The 19,569-nt window shown below is 40.8% G+C and overlaps 1 protein-coding gene across 2 annotated transcripts in view; it reads left to right on the forward strand.

Moving 5' to 3' along the window:
- Positions 1-12,077: 12,077 nt before the first annotated feature.
- Positions 12,078-19,569, forward strand: part of SECISBP2L (SECIS binding protein 2 like) — a 39,247-nt gene continuing 31,755 nt past the window's right edge. The window contains exon 1 of one of the 2 annotated variants that reach the window (XM_054041808.1): positions 12,078-12,558. In XM_054041808.1, coding sequence (XP_053897783.1) covers positions 12,472-12,558 — 87 coding nt within the window. In that variant the 5' untranslated portion in view covers positions 12,078-12,471. Of the gene's footprint in view, positions 12,559-16,536; positions 16,639-19,569 lie in introns of those variants that run through there. The other variant, XM_054041809.1, reaches the window with a different exon arrangement.

Genomic DNA, 19,569 nt, shown 5'->3' on the forward strand with positions numbered 1-19,569 from the left:
GTGGCAGCCTGTTTAATGCCAGTACAGAACCTCTCCAGCAGCCCCACAGGGAAGGGATGTGGAAACCTTCCTGTGTGGTCACTTTGTCCACACTTCCACTCACTCCATTCAAGACAGATGCATGGTTTAAATTATACAAAGGGGCAATGCCAGGCACGCTTCTCACAGGATGAATATATTCTTATAGCAATAAAAACCTGAAGACATTTAAGAATAAAAGTGAAACAATTTAAACTCTCTTCAAACACAAAGGAGAGTAGCAAATGCTGTGTCACTTTCTGTGAGAGGAGAGGCAGGGGACTGAGATACCAGCTAGTAAATCAAATGTTGTAGGACAGCTTGTGAATGACAGAGTTGAAAGAAAAAGATCTGAAACTGTACTATCTAAAATTTAACCTCACGGACTTGAGTAACAAGGCCTCTTGCTGAACTGCTGGAAGTTTTAAAGGCTATAGGAAAAAAGTTTATTTTTGTGTGTATAATATAGTATTTTATCATATATCAGATATTCTGGAATGCAATTCTCTATCCAGAGTCTTATTGAAACAATAAGCTAATGCTAAGTATTACATTGAGATTGTCAAATGTAGGTTAACTGAAGGAAATCAAAATTAAATCCCTAGTCTGGGGAGTAAGAAATTAAAGGTGCATTCTTATATGTTCTTTTCTCTCTATTGATATGAATACTCTTTGTTACCTTTAACAGATGCCTGAATTACATACAAAAAATGTATTAAGCAAAGCATCGATATTATCTAGAGATTGAAAAGCTAATTGTGCTCTTCAACAGAACAAAAAATGATATGGCTCTTACAGTTGCCTGTTTTTTAGAAGATTTTAGAAGACTTTAGAAGATTGGTAAAAATAGTACTCTGTGCCTAACCTGAGCAGATAGAGCATTCAGACAGGAGACTGCAAAGGATTAGGAAAAAAATGATTTGCTATATTCTCCCTCATTCCTATCAGGTAAGCACAGCTGCACTAAGTTAAATAACTATCTAAAGTAAATGAGACATAAGTATAGATTTCATAAAGAAATTCTAATAGTACTCAGTGTACCAAGGAGAAGTTTTCCAAATCACTTTAAATAAATCACAGCTGTGCCTTTTTACTTAACTTTTTGTCATTTGAAATCCTGTAGTTGGTGTTTCAGATTACATCTTGTCTGTTCAAATGAAATTTTTTCCCCATTAAAAATTACACAAATCAATTACATGGCTTATCATTTATAGTAAAGCCAAAACACAGGTTTGAGTTCGAATGGTTGGGTTTGTATGTGAGCTGCTAGCAAATTAAGACTTAATTTAAAACAATTAAATTTTGCAGAAAGCTAGTCTCACAGGTTAGGGTAGGTCCTCATATGGCCTTTATCACTATATTGTCTGAGCACCTCACAGTTGTTAATGGATTTTACTTTCACAACATCCCTGCAAGATAGGACAGTATTACCCCCATTTTACAGGTGGAGAACTGAGAGACAGGGTAGATTAAAGATTTGCTCAAGATGACATAGCAAGCATATGGCTGTGCCCAGCAATTGTGTCCCAGTCCAGTGCCCTGTCCACTTGACCACCCTTCTCAGTCATTTCAATACATTTTATCTAAAACCATTTGAAAGATTAGTTACATAGCATGCAAAGAACAACTCTTGTTCTATAGTGTCCAGTGTGATTTGTATAAAATGCAAAGGAAAGTATATGAAACAAAAATTAATTCTTGTAAATAACATGGGGCTGAAACCTGACATGCAAGTTTCCTTCACTGATAGAATTTTCTTTTTAACCAATAAACATTTTAATCTACTCAGTCTACACTGAGTATTTGGAGATACAGTTAAATGTGAATATAAATTGGAGTTGGTCCTTATAGCAGGCAAAGTCCTTTTTCACGTTCTTTGAAAAATATCTTCAGATAACACTAGCAGGTGCATTGTTCTTATTACACACCATGTTTCTGTATAATACTATGGTATGTGACATATTCTTTACATTTAAAAAATCCCACTAAAAATAAATTTTTGGAACTACTCAGAGTAGGAAGCACTGCCAGGTAGTAGATGTTTGTAGGATGGAGGCTGCACTTAACAAAATCAAATTAATTTGTTATACTTCACAGCAAATTTATACATGTGTGTCCAGCTAATAAATATACTACTCAGCAACCCCGGGCTCCATATCTACAGATCCAGTGTCTTCCTAGGGATACATTCCTTCTTTAGGGGTCACCTTCCCATAGCAATGTGGGGTGCTGAGCCCTTCTGTCATAGGCTCTCTCACCTGACATTTCCCCTACAATTGTTCCCCAACCTGTGGGAGGGAACAATTGAGCCCTTCTCTAAAAGAGAAAGGAAGCATTAACTGGAGGCCAACACTGCTTAAAGAGTGGCTTTTCCTAACCCACAGAGCTTCCAGAACCTAGGTATGTCTGTTGGGCCTTTAGTAATTCTCAGGAAGGAAGGCAGAATGCAGTAAATCCTGCTTCCACAGTTCCCTTTGTGCTCCCTGCCCAGTGATGTTCACTTTACCTGCCTTTATTAATGAAACTGGAGTTGAAGACTGGGCTTCAAATCAGTGCATTTTTGTGTAGAATCAGAATCCAGCTGTATTATAATATACTGTACTGCATATTCTTGAGATAAGGATGTTATTCTGTTTATCTAATTTAGTCATCTTTATGGTGCCCATCAGCACAGGTTTAAGAGTATAGGTTCAACAAGAAGGAAAGTGAGCATTCTAACCAAAATCAAAAATAAAGTAAGGTTGAATCTGCCTGTTGGTGCATTTCAGTGTGGTGAAAGTTGCCTGAAACTCATAGTCGATTATCAAAACTATATGGCTCTTTCAACTACCTGGAAATGTAACTTCACTGTAAAATGCTAGGATCCTATTTGAAAATCTATATTTTTCAGATTTACTTTTCTTTTGCTGACCAAATTTACACAAGCAACAATTCCACCATTTGTGTTAAGTGACAGTAACGTGATATCTCTCTGGAATTTACCCCAAAATGTTCTTGCTCCCTCAAAGCTAGAGCAATTGTTTGACATTTCAGGAGTAGTGCGTTAAATTACTCTATGTAAATAAACTTGAATTGTAATTTATATTGTTGGGGTGGGGTTTTTGTTTTTGTTTTTTGGAAGGTCAGTAACTTTAGCTCTTTATTTTATTGCAAAACAATAAAATGTCTATACTCTGTCAGAAGAATAGACCCAGGGAATTAGACAACATTTAGCTTGTTCATAATATAATATTTTAACCGTATTAATAAAGATGTGAATATCGAGGAGGGAACATATTATTGAGGCATGAGGGATTTCCTTTGCCCAATTATATCCCTCAAAATCAATGGAAGAATAGACTGCAAAGTGCATCTGTAGCAGCATAATTTCCTATTTGAGGATAAATCTTGGTCTTAGTGGCTGCAAACTTGTACAGCAGGAGTAATGGTGCATTGTTGACTATACAGTACAGGTATTTCAGGGCAGAATCATTCATGTTTGGCTGATCCCATCCTGCAGGGACTTTCTGCTGCTTGTTTCAGTAGGAGTTGCATGCTCACTGTAACTGCTGCCAGCTAGCACTTGATTCTGGCAGTTTGCATGTTTGCTAGTTTTGTGGGTGAGCCATACATGTTTTCCAGCTTGCCTGTCCCCTCCAGGCACTGGCAGAGTTTTAAGCAGGGCTTTACTTACTGCCTTTGCAGATGTGGCAATAAATTTAATAAACTTTTAAAAACTAAGTTAAATTGGCACCTATGTGATTGAAGTGTTGCTGGAGGCCATTGTTGTTTCCAAACTGCATTTTGGGTATTTTTCTCTTGCCATGTTACACAAGAAAGATGCAGCATTTAATTGTTTGTACCTGAAATGTCAGGTTTTAGAACTGGTGGTTCGTTTTTTTTTTTAATTGGACAATTAGAACTGTATTTTCAAAAACAGCCATTGAATTTGCACCCACAATTATTTGCATATCTAGAGTGAATAGCTGGATTTTTTTTTTTTCCTGACATGGATCCTTTAATATGACTATAATCTTATTTGGTCCCAACTATACAAGCAAAACCCAAACTCTTGTAACCAAGTGCCCTGGCATAGATAAAATAGCTGTGGGGTGGGGATTTAATGTAGCTCATGTGAATGCCTTTGCATCTTTTCCTCCTTTTCAGTGAAAATAGAGATTTAAGAAATTTTATGGAAGATTTTAAGTTTCTTTCCCTCCACCCCTACAATATCTCAGGTCATCCAGTGTGACCTTCTATATTATGTATATTGTTTAGATATATAGATCCAACTTTTAAAAAGTACTGCCCAATTTAGATCTGAAGACTTCTTACTGTTGGTTACTATGAATAATGGCCCTTTTTAAGCATGACCTTTATGTTGGTATGTGTTTTTGGGAACACAAGAATTTTACAATGAACAGTTATTTTATCATAATGATTCATTATTTAAAAAACATACAACAAATATCTTAAGAAAATGTCCTAACACATACTGGGTGGTCAGCATTATTTTGGGTGGGATTCTTATTTAACTAAGTTGCATTCCACACTATAGTTCGGGTGTCCATTACAAAGAAGGCAGTTGTTTCAGAATTGTTCTCAGTGGCATTCTTCACTGGGTTTTTTGCCAGTCAGGCGAGTTCTCCCACATTACTGGAGAGATGTGAAATGGCTAAGTGTAAAATAAGTCAACTTAACTTAGCAGAAATAAGCAAAAGAAATACAATTATGGGGAGGAATATAAACTTTGTTTTGTAAAGATGTGTAGATATACATTGAGTTAGACTTACTTTGGGGAAAAATGAAATACAGGTTATCTGTATGTTTATATCTCATACCCATCTGTCTGTTAGTGACTAAAGAAACTTGTTCAACTGCATCAGCTGGATACTGTTAATATAACCTGCATAACAATACCATAGTCATTAAAAGAACAAACTTCATTGCATGGAAACATCCATTCACATGTCTGGATCATAATCTTCATTAAATTGGCTAAATCCATTTTTCTGTCTCCCTTTTGTTAAAAGAACCTTAAAAGGTACTGTAAAAACAGTGCCCTTTTCAGGCCACAAAACTTGGGTTAGCTCTACTCAAGACCCTTACTATTCTGGTGTCCCTATTGCACAGTCCATTGAAAACCATTGTGGTGGGGGAGATGGCCAAGGAAGCACCTTTGTAGAGTCTTTCATTAATCTCATTGAAGGAGATGTTGGGAGGGGAGGCACAGAGGCTGCAGGTGCTGGGTGGAGAGGTTTTTGTGAGGAAGGGGAGGGCCAACCCCTCTACTGCTCATTTGTGGGAAAATCATGGCTCCACTGAAGTCAATGGGGTTATGATTTCACTCTTCTCTCTTTCCCCAATCCCTATAAGAGCTATAGTCTTGTTGGCTACCAACTCAGACAAGATTTAAGGTGTGGAGCCTACGAAAATGCTGCATTAATTTAGGCCTGGTTATTTCAGATATTTGCTGCTCCTAAAGACTAGTGGATTAATGATTGCATACAGCAATCACATTAGTAACATTATTAGTACTAATTATTACAATACACCTAAGAGGTCCCCTTCAGGGACCCATTGTGATAGGTGCTGAAGCGACATGTAATAGACAGTCCCAGCCCCTTAAAGAGCTCAAAATCTTGATTAACGATCAGATTCAAAGGATGAGGAGAGGATGAAGCAACAGTACTGCAGGCATATTTTCATGTAGACTACCTGTGCATGTAAGCAAGCCAGCTACTGAGATGTTATCAACTGGCAGTTCTATGGACATCTATGCAGAAGTGAGTCTTAGGTCTGTCTGATCTTGCTGATTCTTATGCCCGTGTGAAGTCTACTGAACTTACTGATTGTCTGCATAGTTGTAAAAGTTTACCCGTAACCAATTTGCAAGATAAGATCTTAATGTACAATGTGATAGTCCATATGCAAAATGCCATATATTGTGTATTCCTTTTTAAAGGTAAAATGTTGGATATAGATAATATAATATGCTGTGTTACGCGTGGAAAGATGGAGTGCATCTGTTTGGTGAGTCCAAGCTATAAAACACTTGTCTAAAACAGATTGGTATGTAGCAGGTACAATTTCAATGAAAAATAAAAGAGCTAAAATAAAAGTTATATCTGGGAAGCTTTAGCAAAATAGCTTTGTGAAAATATTGTTGTTAGTTTAATATTAACCTAATGTTGAAATTATGATGGAGGCTTGCTGATTGTTCATTAAATATACCACTCATTTCTCACATGCACTTCTATTAGATTCAAATCTGCCTGGTTTTTATTAGTAAATGTATAAATACTTTTGACTGGGAGTACTTGAGGATCCAGTAAATCTTAGCACACTTTTTCTCTCTTAGGTATTTGATCTCTTTATCACTCAGAATTATTGTTTTCCAGTAGCATGCCTTAGCTGGGAGTGTTGACATTTTGCTATACTGTAAGTATAAGTGGTAATTAACCAGACTATATTTGTTTTCTTTTTCTAGCCTAATTTCTTTGCTACAGAAATGTTAGGTGAATCAAATGTTCGTATTAAACAAATTATTGAAAGTGAACTTTTATAGCTCCATCTCATAGTCACACTCAGCAAATCATCAACTGTTAGCTCCTAATGCTGCAAGGACTTATGCACATACTTAACTTTATGCCCTGTGAGTAGGCCCATGTTAACTTCATCTACACTACCTTACCATTTTTAGCACCTGGTCAGGGGAATCTCTTACTCGCAATCATTGTCTGCAATGGGTCAAGATGCTAGAGTAGACTGGGCTCAGCAATCAGGTGGCTTGGTGGAAGACTCTGATGATATCTTGCATTAGACTAAAAGAGCTCAAGTGTGTGTGTCTTCGGGGCACAATGCAACACCTATCACTTTTCAATAGGATTTAGCCTTGTGGTTGCTTTGGTGACTGTAGTGGGAGGAGTCCAGTGCTCTGTAGTTCCGTGGAATGTCTGAGTATTGGCAACACTACCTAAGAAAGCTGCTGTGGTCACTTGTAGAGAATTGTTAGCTTTCTTTGCTGAATCTGCCTTCTTACAATACAATGCAAAACTTTTTACTTTAGCATGTTTTTCTCAAACTGTTTTACAAATATCATTAAAGTGAGGGACAGGAGAAGAGGATTTTAAGGGCAAAGGAAATACAAGATTTCTGACTGTTGTTTTTTTTTGCTTTTTCTTCATACATATAGCCTCTGGGGTGGGGGTGGGGGGGGATCGCACCTGGGGAGGCAAAAGTGCAGCTGTGGGTGGATAAACTATCCATCCGCAGCTGCACATAAATCTTTGTTAATAGCTGAATGTTGCACCTTTCTCTGTTATGGGATGAAATCTGACAAAAAATGTAGCCCCTGCAAAGGGCTGGCTGTCCTTAAGAGTGAGATTTACAGCTCCAGAGAGTGAGATTCAAGGCCAAAGAGTGAGGCTTTCCAGGTGGTGTTTTAGGTCATTGCTTAAGACCGAGATTCTCATCTTTGTTCCTCAGGGACATCCATAGTCCAGGTTTTTAATCCAACCAGCATTTAATAGTTTGTTTTAAAATGTACACTGCTTAATATTGCATATGAAACTCTTAAATATCCTAATTCATACTAAAAATAGGACATGTGAGAATTCTATATGCAATGCAAACCAGTGGATTTTAATAAAAACGATTATTTGGTAGTTGGAACAAAAACCCGGATGGCTGGAGATCACTGAGGACCAGTGTTGTTAATCCCCTGGCTGAGGCACAGAGTCAGTGGACAGGACAAGAGAAATATTCAAAAATAAACTTTTTATATAAACCTAACAAAAAAAACCTGTTTCATCAATATAACAATTTGTTTTGCAGATAACCTTGTCATAGTGATCATCCATTTGAAAAATACAATACACATTTGGTTTGTATATTATTGCTCATATTACATTTATAGCAAACTAAAATAAACAGATTCCAAAATAAATAAATGCAAAATATATTAATTAAACTGAAATAATTCAAATAAAACAAACTATATTGTGAATGTAAAAATAAAGTAAATTAATTTGAAGCTAACAAACCATAGATAAAGGATTCAGATTCCACATTTATTTTAATATATAATTTGGTTTCACATTTTATTCATGTGCTTTGTTATATTGCCAAGCGGACCCTTTGCTGTTTTTATAACTTCTTTTGGTGGTTCAAACTTGAAATATGGCTCAGGATTTGCTAGCTTCAATTAGATAATAGAGGGCAAGGTCCCATCTAGTCCAAGGTATGGTCTGAATGTACGGTTGCCAGGTGTCTGGTTTTCGACTAGAATGCCTGGTCAAAAAGGGACCGTGGTGGCTCTGGTCAGCACTGCTGACCGGGTCATTAAAAGTCCACTCAGTGGTGAAGTGGGGCTAAGGCAGGCTCTCTGCGGCTCCCAGAAGCAGCAGCATATCCCCTCTCCGGCTCCTAGTGTAGGGGCAGCCCCGGGGGCTCTGTGTACTGCCCCGGCCCCAAGTGCCAGCGCCACAGCTCCCATTGGCCAGAAACCACGGCCAATGGGGAACTGCGGGGGCAGCGTCTGCGGATGGGGCAGCACTAAGGCCACCTGGCTGCACCTCTGCGTAGGAGCCAGAGGGAGGGGGGAACATATCGCTGCTTCTGGGACTTGCTTGAGGTAAGTGCTGCCCAGAGCCAGCACCCCCACCCCCTCCTGTGCCCAGATCCACTGCCCCAGTCCTGATCCCCCTCCTGCCCTCCAAACCCCCCGATCCCAGCCTGGAGCACCCTCCTACACCCCAAACCCCTCATTCCCACCCCCACCCCAGAGCCTGCACCCCCCCCGTGTCCCAACACTCTGCCTCAGCCCAGAGTCTGCGCCTGCATTTTGACCCCCCCAGCCCAGAGTCCCCTCCTGCACCCCAAGCCCCTCATCCCTGGCTCCACCCCAGAGCCTGCACCCCGAGCCAGAGCGCTCACCCCCTTTTGCATCCCAACCCACTGCCTCAGCCTGGAGCCCCCTCCCTCAACCTGAACTCATTTTTGGCCCCACCCCAGAGCCCTCACCCCCTCCCACACCCCAATCCTGAGCCAGCCTGGTGAAAATGAGCGAGTGGGGGGGGGGGGGAGAGCAAGCGATGGGGGGAGGATGGAGTGAGCAGGGGTAGGGCAGGTTGCAGAGGCAAGAGTGTTCAGTTTTGTGCGAGGTAAGTTGGCAACCCTATCTGAATGGTGTCTTATTCTTCTGAAAAAGACTGAACTCTCTCTCTCCTGCATTTTAATGGAGTAAAACTAAGCCAAGCCTGGCAACCTTATCAGTCATTCATGTTTGTGTGCCTAGTACATGACTCAGAACATGAATAAAATCCAAAAATGATCTTACATCTAAGATTGTAGCTTTGTTTATTTTTAAATTACCTGTCACTTCAGATTGACTCAGGATCTACCTCTCTACCATTTTTTGTGTAGATAGGCAATGCTTTAAAGAGAGATTGGTCAATAATTAAAAATAGGTCTGTGGAGGAAAAAAAGTGCACCAAAGACCAAATTCAAAGTTTTCCTACTAAAAGTGTATGAAGATAAATGAGCAAAGCCTATATACAAAATTCAAAGGACACACAAACTAACAACGTTCATGGTGATTGGCTACTCTTTCCTCCAAAAAAAAAAAAAATTTGCCTAATTTTAAGATCGTTTTAGAATGCAACCCTAACTATGCAGTTGTAACAATAGACCTTCACAACAACCTAGGTAGTAATAGTTGAAGGAAGCAAAAAAAACCCAACACCTTTTGAACACACATATATAACGTCAGTGGGAATGGCTGAGTGCTCAGCCCTTTAGAAAAAAATCAAACCTTGTTTAGGAGCCAACGCATGAATGTAGGAACCTATTTTTGAAAATCTTGGCCTCTGTATGTGTTGTGGTAAGACCTGAGAAATCTCTAGGTTTGTACATGAAAGTAGCAAAAATAGGAGGCAATACCAAAATCTCGCCAGTTTTCCGCTCCATTAAGGAGTGATTACTGTACTAACATTGTCTAATAGAAGCCAAGCTTGGCTTCTATCACCATTACACTCTCAACCCTTAACACCACAAAGTTTATGCAGCTCTAATAGCCTTTTTTATGTGCGTCCAAATTAAGAGTTTGTGTCTCAATTGTGACCTAAAGCAATTTCCTGTGAATAAGCAGACAGTTGGCCACAGTATACATTCAGCCTTCAGTCTCCTGTCTGACAACTTGTACCAATGCAGATTTTTGTTTCCTTTCTTTAGGTGGAGATCTGTATACCAGAACTAAACAACCCCATTTCAAATAAGTCATTGGAGTACTGTCATAATACTTTAAATCACTTTCCAAGCAGTAATCTAGAGATGTAAACTTTTATCCTGAATGCCAGTCCGCTGAGCTATTTGGTACCTTATTCCACAAAGCCTTTGAACAATACAGATAGCAGTGACCCCATTATAATCTGAATCAGACAATATTAAACATTGAACCTGTGAGAAATGAGGCAAAACCACCCAATTAATGTCACAAAGAATTCGAATGGCAGGAAAAGTACATGAAATATTGAAATAGGCTATGTTTCATACAATGTTGACGGTTTGTAATAAACTCCAAGTGCTGCTGGATATAACCAAGGCAAAGACATATTTGTAATAGCTGCTGCAACCCCTGTATGTCCCCTTCATGGAAGTTTAACTTTTTGGGTCTGCATAGCAACAACTCCACAGGCCAGTCTGCTGGACTTTCCTAGCCCTAACTAAACCCTGCCTGCATGTGGAGTTTTCCTTTGCAGTTTTCCCAGCTACACAGCAGAACTGTAGTGGGCAGATTTAGGTGCATCTCCTGATGCCATCTTTTTTATATCTTTTTCATACTCCTCCATTATATGCATTGTATGTTTAGGTTCTTAAAAAGAAAGCCAAGTGGCTACTAAAAAGTGTAGTCACCATTTCACACTGCCACTGTTCTTAAATCCTTGCACCATCCCTTTTCTCATGGGTGCCAGTGTGCTTTGGGTATGCCTCCATTGGAATTGCTGTAGAGAGAGACAACTTCCCACAATACAAGCTGCTGGAGAAGTGGGTTTGCTATAGAGAGGATGATCACTTTGCAGCCCTGCTAGTGGTAAAATGTGTCACTATACCCAATATTACTGACAGGGTTAATGAGATAAAATTAGGGTTACCATCCGTCCGGATTTTCCCGGACATGTCCGGCTTTTTGGGCCTCAAATCCCCGTCCGGGAGGAAATCCCAAAAAGCCAGACATGTCCGGGAAAATAGGGAGGCTGGGGGTGCTCGGCCGGGCCGGGGCCCAAGCTGAACTGGGCCGGAACTGCCGGGGCCGCTCGGCCGGAAACAGGGCCGGCGCCCCAGGGCCTGAGCCGGGCGGAAGACGCCGGGGCCAGAGCCTCTTGGCCTGGGCCCCGTGGAGTGTCCTCCTTTTTTAAAAATTAAAATATGGTAACCCTAATAAAATGGAAAATTAAAAAGTCAGTATAATGTAACCAACTGCTAGCAGTTAGCTCCTACAAGCTTAGGAATGTGATACAGCCCACAGCTGTTGAATTCAGCCTATTAGCTCAAGCGGTAAAGGCATGGGCTGTCAGTGAAGCACAAGTGTTCAAGCCCTATTGTTAAGGCAATCAGGCACTGTTACAATAACAGTTGTAGGTCTAGCTTGTTTCTTCATGTGACTTGAGCTACAACATCAGTTCTGAGGTTGTTTGTTTGGTGGGGGGGTTTTTTGGGAGGGGGGAATGATATAAAAGCTATGTGGCCCTTCTTTGGGTCTGTACCTCTATTAACACCATTCATTTAAGGAATTTATAAACTTGGCCCCAATCCTACAAACACAAAATTACACCTATGCTTAAATGTTTGCATGATCGGGGTTTGGTACCTCCATGTTACAGAGATGGAAGAACCACAGAAACAACTTAGATCCAGTCACCAGTTAGATTAGGTCAGTGCTTCAATGAGTTAATCAATCAAGCTGCAGAGCCCTCTGACAGATGCGTACAGAGCTGAGACGTGAGCCAATGGGTCCTGGCGCCCAGTCCTGCGCCCTAACTACTAGGCCCTCTGCCTCTAGCAGGCGCAGGCCAGCAAAGCCGCTTGGCCAACGCGTTGCGCATAGCTTGGGTCTGCCCGGCTTCCGTCCCAGATAATGCCGCCCGTTGGCTCCCGCCCATCAGTGGCGCAGCTGAGAGCCGGTTTCCGTGTCAGCCGTCGCGGCTCCGGCAGATGCAGGCGCGGCTCAACGAGTCCGGCGGGAAGGGGGTAGCCATGGAGGAAGCGGCTCTAACTCTCCCCCGCTGACACACCCTGTCCCCAGTGCTGCCGGCCGGCCTGCCCGCCCGCCCGCCATCCCGTTCGGCCGCCTCGGGGACAGTGTGCTGCGGCGGCCCCGTGTTTACCCCAGTTCTCAACAGGTAGCAGCGTCTGACGGCAAGTGAGGGTAGTGGCTTCCGGGGATGTTAATACGCATGCTCGGAGCGTTGGCGCATGCTCAGTAACAAGAAAGTAGCTGATCCTGACACTCCGCCGCCTCTCCCCAGCCCAGCTGGAGGAGCCATGGACAAAGCCGACAAGGTAGGGGAGGGGCGGGGGCGCTGGGCCCGGGGCGGCGAGCGCGCGCGCTGTAAACAACGAGAGAGGTTGGAGGCGGGGGGGTGTCTGAAGGGGTGTGCGCGAGCCGCGGGGTGCCGGGGCAAGGGGAGCCCGCGGGTGTCGGGGGGGATTATCAGGGATTTGCGGCAGCCGGGGGACAGAGCTGTAAACCGGGGGCGGGGGAGCGGGCAGTGGATCTGCTCAGCTGAGGGGGTTGGTGGGCACCGACTGCAGCCCTCGGGCCTGCACTCCAAGCAGCTGGGCAGGGAGGTGAGGGGGTTCCTGGGGGTTCAGGAGAAGAGCTGTAACGGGGGGTGGGGAGGTTGTGTGTATGGGCAGTTGGGGTGTGTGTGTAAAAGCTATTTTCTCTTCTCCCCCCCCCCCAACAATCTCAAACTGGACTTCAGTCTTGAAAAGTTCTCTAGAAAACTAGAGCGAGCCAAGGCGTGGCGGGGAATGTCTTTTATTCGACCAGCTGCTGTTGACGGAAGAGAAAACTCGATTTTTTCATGTCTGTTTGGGGATACATTTCACTCGTAAACAGGGATCCTGGAGTGGGGATGACAACACCCGCGTAACCCCCTCAGCCGTCTTTCCCTCTGTTGGGCTGGGAGGCTGGAGAGGGTCTTGTGAAGTGTGTGTGGGGGCGTTAAAATAGTAGCTAAAATACTGTAGGTCTGACCCCATTTATTTTTACCCACTTCTTATATTAACTTGAAATGTATGCAAGTCGGTGTTGTTGTTTGTCATATTCATAATGTTGTCTCAAGATTCCTTTCTGCTCTTTTCCCTGACGTGTTTCAAGTTTCTGGGGCAATTGAACTAAGTGAGATTTCATTTGACATATGCAAAATCAGCAGGAGAGACTTTTAAAAACATCCTCAAAATGAATAATGTGTCATTTCCTTAATGTATGAAACATGAGGATTTGTTAAAATAATTGTTTGTTCTTGGGTTAGATGTAAGTCTCTAACATTCAGGACACCATCTAGCCTTCCCTGTCCTTAGTTTGTAGCAGATAAAAGGTTTAGATAATGCCTGAAACAACCCCCCTGCCCCTTTTTTTTTCTTAATGCATTTAAGTGGAGGGTTGCAGAATAATCAGTTTACCTTGTTTTCAGGGTCTTTTCATGTTGTTGTGACATGAATGAAGGCGCCTTTAAAATCTCACTCAATCACAATTGTTTAATGTTTTATTGATGTGAACATAGTAAAATCCTTCATCACAAGAAGATGATTTTAAAAAATCCAAAATTAAAGAGTTCCTCTGTGTGAAACTTAATAAGATCTCTGTTACTACTAAGCTGCTCTTCAAGGAAATGTGTGTTGAAAGACCCTAATTGCAGGAATTCAAATATAGTCCAGTTATGACTTTCAGTTTTGAAAAATCTTCAGAAATTCTAGGGTTATCCTCTCAATTGACTTCATTCTAAACTTCAGTAATACGGTAGACGTTGAACAAAGGGTTGTTTTTGTAAGAATAGTTGTTTAATTTTGTGCATAGTTTTTAAGGATCGATTGTTTACTAATCTCTACTGTGGTTAAATAGTTTAGGTTACTAATATAGAGAGAAACATGTTACAGAAAGTTGTTCTATACCCCTTATTCAACTCTGGGATTTGTTTCGATTTCTGTAATGGGTGTTGGAATGGTTTGGTTCTGTCAGTGCCAGAAGTTAATGTGTTCAAGTGCAGTTAAATGGTATGTTCAGATGATGTCTGTTGTCAACCATGGGTTATTTTTCTAATGTAGACAAGGTCACACTTAAGTTTTTTGCAGGTTTTCTGCGCAAGGGAGTGGTTGTAGGAAACAAGGAGAAGAGAAACAACTTGTTTTTTTTAATAAGATACTATTTTCAAATTCAAAAATTAGGATGTGTTTATTTGCTTAGAGCTATGCTTAAGACCTTGGTCTCTATAAGGACAATTGGGAAATCAAGTGGAATTGCAAAACATCAACTGTGGACATGTCCTTAATTATTTTTTTACTTAAAAACAGCCTATTTGTTGTCTGCTTGAACAAAGTGCAAGGAAAGTAGTGCCAACAGATAGTTATGGACTTATGGTTTTATTAGAGTGCTTATTACCCAAGTAAGTTGGATGTAGGTGTGCTGTTTTTGTGTTGTCCAATTTCTCCAATTGTGTTTCTCTCTTTTGAGGGTATGAACATTGGGAGATTGTCTATTATAGTGGAAAAAGAAGAGTTAGCCTAAACTCCAAGTTACACATTCTCTCTCTTCTTAAACTTTGAAGTAACTTAAGGATAATAGAAAGCTGTCCTTGCCAGAAGAATGTTTTATTTATTTATTTTATATATATATATATATATATATATATATATATATATATAAAGGATTCTTATTTTCATATGACTGAACTATAACCAGAACAAGGTCTTCAGTGTGTTTTAAAAGAGTCAGAATTGTTTTGCAACAATGGGTATGCATGTCCATAAGTCTTCTAGTGGCTATTAGGCAGATTTATTGTTGACCAATGGGAAAAGTCCCACTTAAGTAATGCTTTGCATTAATGGCTTTCCTGCAAGAATCTCAAGGCACTTTGTACAAATATTAAACTTTTCAATATGCATGTGAGGGGTGTGTATGTGCATATACTATATGTATGTATGCTCATTTTACTGGTGAGTAGACATGAGGCACATAGAAGTTAAGTGATTTCCCCAAGGTCACGCTCCAAGTCAGTGAAAGCTTGGAAAAGAAACCAGCCTTGATTTCCCATTCCTTCCTCTAACTGCTGTGTTGCATTACCTTTCCCAATGTACAAGTCCCTTTGCTTTCAGTTTTTATTTTTTTTAAATTTCTCAGGAATTTATCAGTGTTTACAGAAATTAATTTTTTTTAAATTTCAATTACGGTAATCTAAGTATTCAGGTTTTTTGTTTTGTTCATGTATGGATCCTGGCAAAAGTGTGAATTTTAAATTGAGTGTCCCTTTAAACTAATCCTACTGCAAAATAGTATGATTCTTATTTTCAAGAGCCAAGGTGAGTGAGGTAATATCTGTTATTAGACCAAATTCTATTGGTGAGAGAGACAAGCTTTCAAGCCCCACAGACTTCTTCTTCAGGTCTGGAGAAGGAATCAGAGTATCTGAGAAGTTGGTCGAATAAAAGATATTGCCTCACCTACTGTATGTGTCTCAAAGAAATATGTAGCATCTCAGCCTTAATGCTATCTTGCCATTATTGCAGATATAACTGACTTTCATCATAAATGAGGTGGGGATTATCATATCAACTAAAGAAAAACTTTACAACCAAAGCATACCAATTGCAACATCATGACAGGTTAAAATTAGATTACTCAAGGAATGAGTAGCAAACTAAACTGTCAACTTTATGTAAAACTTGTGCTGTGATTAAAACAGGCAATCGTGAACTCATACCTGAACATGAATTTCAAATATATTTTCATTCTGCAGCCATAGCCCATTACTCTATATTGTGTTCTTTGGGCATAGTATCTTTTAAGGCTGTATGATGGTGGAATATCAGTAGGGGGAAAAATAAGTTCACAAAACATAAGTATTTGAATGGAGACCAGTGTACCTGAGCATAATAGTGCTATATTGGAAATGGAATTTTAAATCTGTCAGAGTAGGATTATATTTCACACAGCATTACAAGGGCTGTTCCTGATGTTATGCAGTTAGGCTGCATATTTACTGTTCCTTGAATACATGCCACTTAGAAGTCAAATAATGATAGTAACACTGGTTTCTGTGTTTGCAAAGTTGGTCTTAAAATAAATGAAGTGTGAGACTTGTCTGCATACTTAAGTTATTATGGAAGATTTGAAACCTAAGATTCAGGAGCAAAATTGGAAAAACAGCTTTAAAAATTATAGAATCTATGTTGTTGCCCTACTATGTTTTGCAACCAGACTTCTTGTTTCCAGGCTTTAAATAGTAAAACAATCAACTTTATTCTGTTTCTCTGAAATGTAGCATATGCATCTGTTTTCTCACATTGTAGATGGTGAAAAAATATCTGAGTGCTAACATTGCTCTCCTAGATAGAAGACAAGAGATCCTGTTTGAATGGGTAATATTGAATGCCATTACGTTACAATGAACAAAAAGTTTTCTAAGATTAAACATACAGTGCTATAACTATAGGACAAAGTTTACCAGTCTGGTCCTGCTAGTGTCATCTTCTGTCTTTGCAGCTGTTGATGACTACAGTAGCTCTTATATAGAAGACAAAGGGTCACTTCAGTATATATGCCATCTTGGTAGAGTTGTAATTGTTGGACTGAAATATATAATGAGCTACTGCATAATGTTTTATAAGTTAAAACTGAACAGCATCATGAAGAGCAAAACTCTCTTCCCTGTAAAATTAAGACCTGGTTTACAGTATTAACAACCTCAAAAGTTGTAAGAATCCTGAGCTAGAACCACCCCCCCCCCCCCCCAAATCATGAGATTTTGTTAGTGAGAGAGGAGATTGTGTATTTGGTCTTCCTTTTGACACAAAAATTGGAAGTGGTAAATAATGAAGACAGATTGCTGATTCAGAGCAATCTGGATCACTTACGGTAGTAAAATGGGCCAAAGCATATCATATGTGTTTTAATGTGGGTAAATGTATACATCTAGGGACAAAGAATGTAGGCCATACTTGCAGGGTGGAGGACTCTATTCTGGGAAACAGTGATTCTGAAAAAGATGTAGGGAGTTCTGGTGGGTAATCAGCTGAACATGAACTCACAGTCTGATGCGATCCTGAGATGCATAAACAGCAGAATCTTGAGTAGGAGTAGAGAGGTTGTTTTACTTCTGTATTTGGCACAGTTATGACTGCTGCTGAAATACTGCTCCCTATTCAAGAAGGATATTGATAAATTGGGGACCGGAGGGGGGTCAGAGAAGACCCACAAGAATGATTAAAGGATTAGAAAACATGATAGACTCAAAGAGCTCAATCTGCTCATCTTGATAACTCTTAATCTTCTCTTTGTTTTGATTAGTCTATAAGTATCTACAAGGGGAACAAATATTTAATAATGGTCTCTTCAATCTAGCAGAAAATGGTACAACATAATCCAGTGACTGGAAGTTAAAACTAGAGAAGTTCAGAATGGAAATAAGGCATAATTTTTTGACAATGAGGGTAACTAACCATTGGAACAATTTACCAAGGGTTGTGGTGGATTATCCATCATTGACCATTTTTAAATAAAAAATGTATGCTTTTCTAAAAGATATGTCTTAGGAATTATTTGGGTGGGGGATTTCTGTGGCCTGTATTATACACAGTCAGACTACATGATCACAATGGTCTCTTCTGGCCTTGGAATCTATGAAGTCAGAATAATTTTACAGATGTCTTAGCAGGTAGAGATAATCTCAATGAATTGGGGACAGACTACAGAAAGCAGAGCCCTCTTTATAGGAAATCCTAAACTCCTGCCTTAGTCAATGATGTGTTTCATCAGCTATTTTGATAGTCTTTAAGGTCAAATGTAACAATGCCATGATCAAATGAATCATGAAAAGGGATGGAGTTTGGGGAAGGAAGGGTAAAGAGAAGAGTCATTTTAATGACCGTGTTCTACAGTGACCTGACATCAAGGAATGATCTCCATATTTCCACACACATTCCCTAAAACCCTGTTGGGGTTCCACACTCTCAGCCTAAGACAAGACATTGGACTTCAGACACCTCACAGTTGTACAGATGAGATGGGCAGTGGCTAAAAAATATGATCTTCTCCATGCTTGAAAAGCATTCTTGGAAGTGCATTGCATTACAGAAACTTACTAATTCCAGAATTCCTACCTAGGATACTTCCACAAAATACTTAGTTCTTTCTCCTGTCTCACTTAGTTTGCCATTAGGTTGATCGGAAGGGCACCTGGCTGTTTAAAAACAGAAGAAGATGGTGCAAATTCACAAGGGCAGTCTTAACGTTATAACACTACTGATATGAAGTATTGTTCCATCTGGACGACAAATGACTGGAAAGCCTGTTTATGGTCCTGGTCAGTACTCATGTGGTGCATAGTATTTGGACCAAAACTGTCTCGTATTGCTGGGAAGAGCTAGAACTGGGATAACCATTTGGAAGTTCTTCGGCCATTCTTGAACAGTGCTGCATTTGTATATCTAAATGGCTTGGCCTGACTTTATAGAAACAGGTTAGCTCAAGGATCTCAAACTCAAATCACCACAAGGGCCACATGAGGACTAGTACATTGGCTCGAGGGCCGCATCACTGACACCTTTTCATATAAAGGTACAAAAGCCCCTCCTCCCTGTCCCCGGCCCTGCCCCCACTCCACCCTTTCCATGAGGCCCCGTCTCTTCCCACCCCTTCCCCAAATCCCCGCCCCGGCTCTTCTCCGCCTCCTCCCCTGAGTGCGCAGCTCCCCGCTCCTCCCTTCTGGAAAGTGCTAAGCGCCACCAAACAGCTGTTTGGCAGCGGGAGGTGCCTGGAGATAGGCAGAGGAGTGGGGACGCGGTACGCTGGGGTGGGAGAGGGGAAGGAGGGCGGCAGGTGAGGGGAGCTTGGTGGTTGCAGGAAATAACTCCGGGGGGGCATGAGGAGCTTGGCGGGCCGCAGCAAATAACTCCGCGGGCCTGCGTATTTGAGACCCCTGGGTTAGCTGTATATGAGTGGAAATTGCTATGGCCAAGAGAACTGCTGTTTGTTCATGAGCTCTTCTCCCATTTTTGTTTTTGGGCAAATCCTGAGTTGGAGCTATTATGGTGCAAATACTTGGTAATTAATTAGGTCCTTTCGGACTATCATAAAAACTAAGAATTAATTCTAATTGGCATTCCCAATGTCACACAGGAAGTCTCAGGTGGAGCAGGAAACTTAACTTGAGTCTCCCAAGTCCCATGTTAGTGACCTAATTAGTGTACCATTTTTCCTCTACATGAAGCTTTGTGAGTTGTAGTGAAGTTACTGAAGATGGTACTTACCTGTTCATTATCTAGTTGCCAAAAGTTCAGCTGATTAGCACA

Source organism: Malaclemys terrapin, chromosome 10 (genome assembly GCF_027887155.1).
Source record: "Malaclemys terrapin pileata isolate rMalTer1 chromosome 10, rMalTer1.hap1, whole genome shotgun sequence".
Lineage (NCBI taxonomy): Eukaryota > Metazoa > Chordata > Testudines > Emydidae > Malaclemys > Malaclemys terrapin.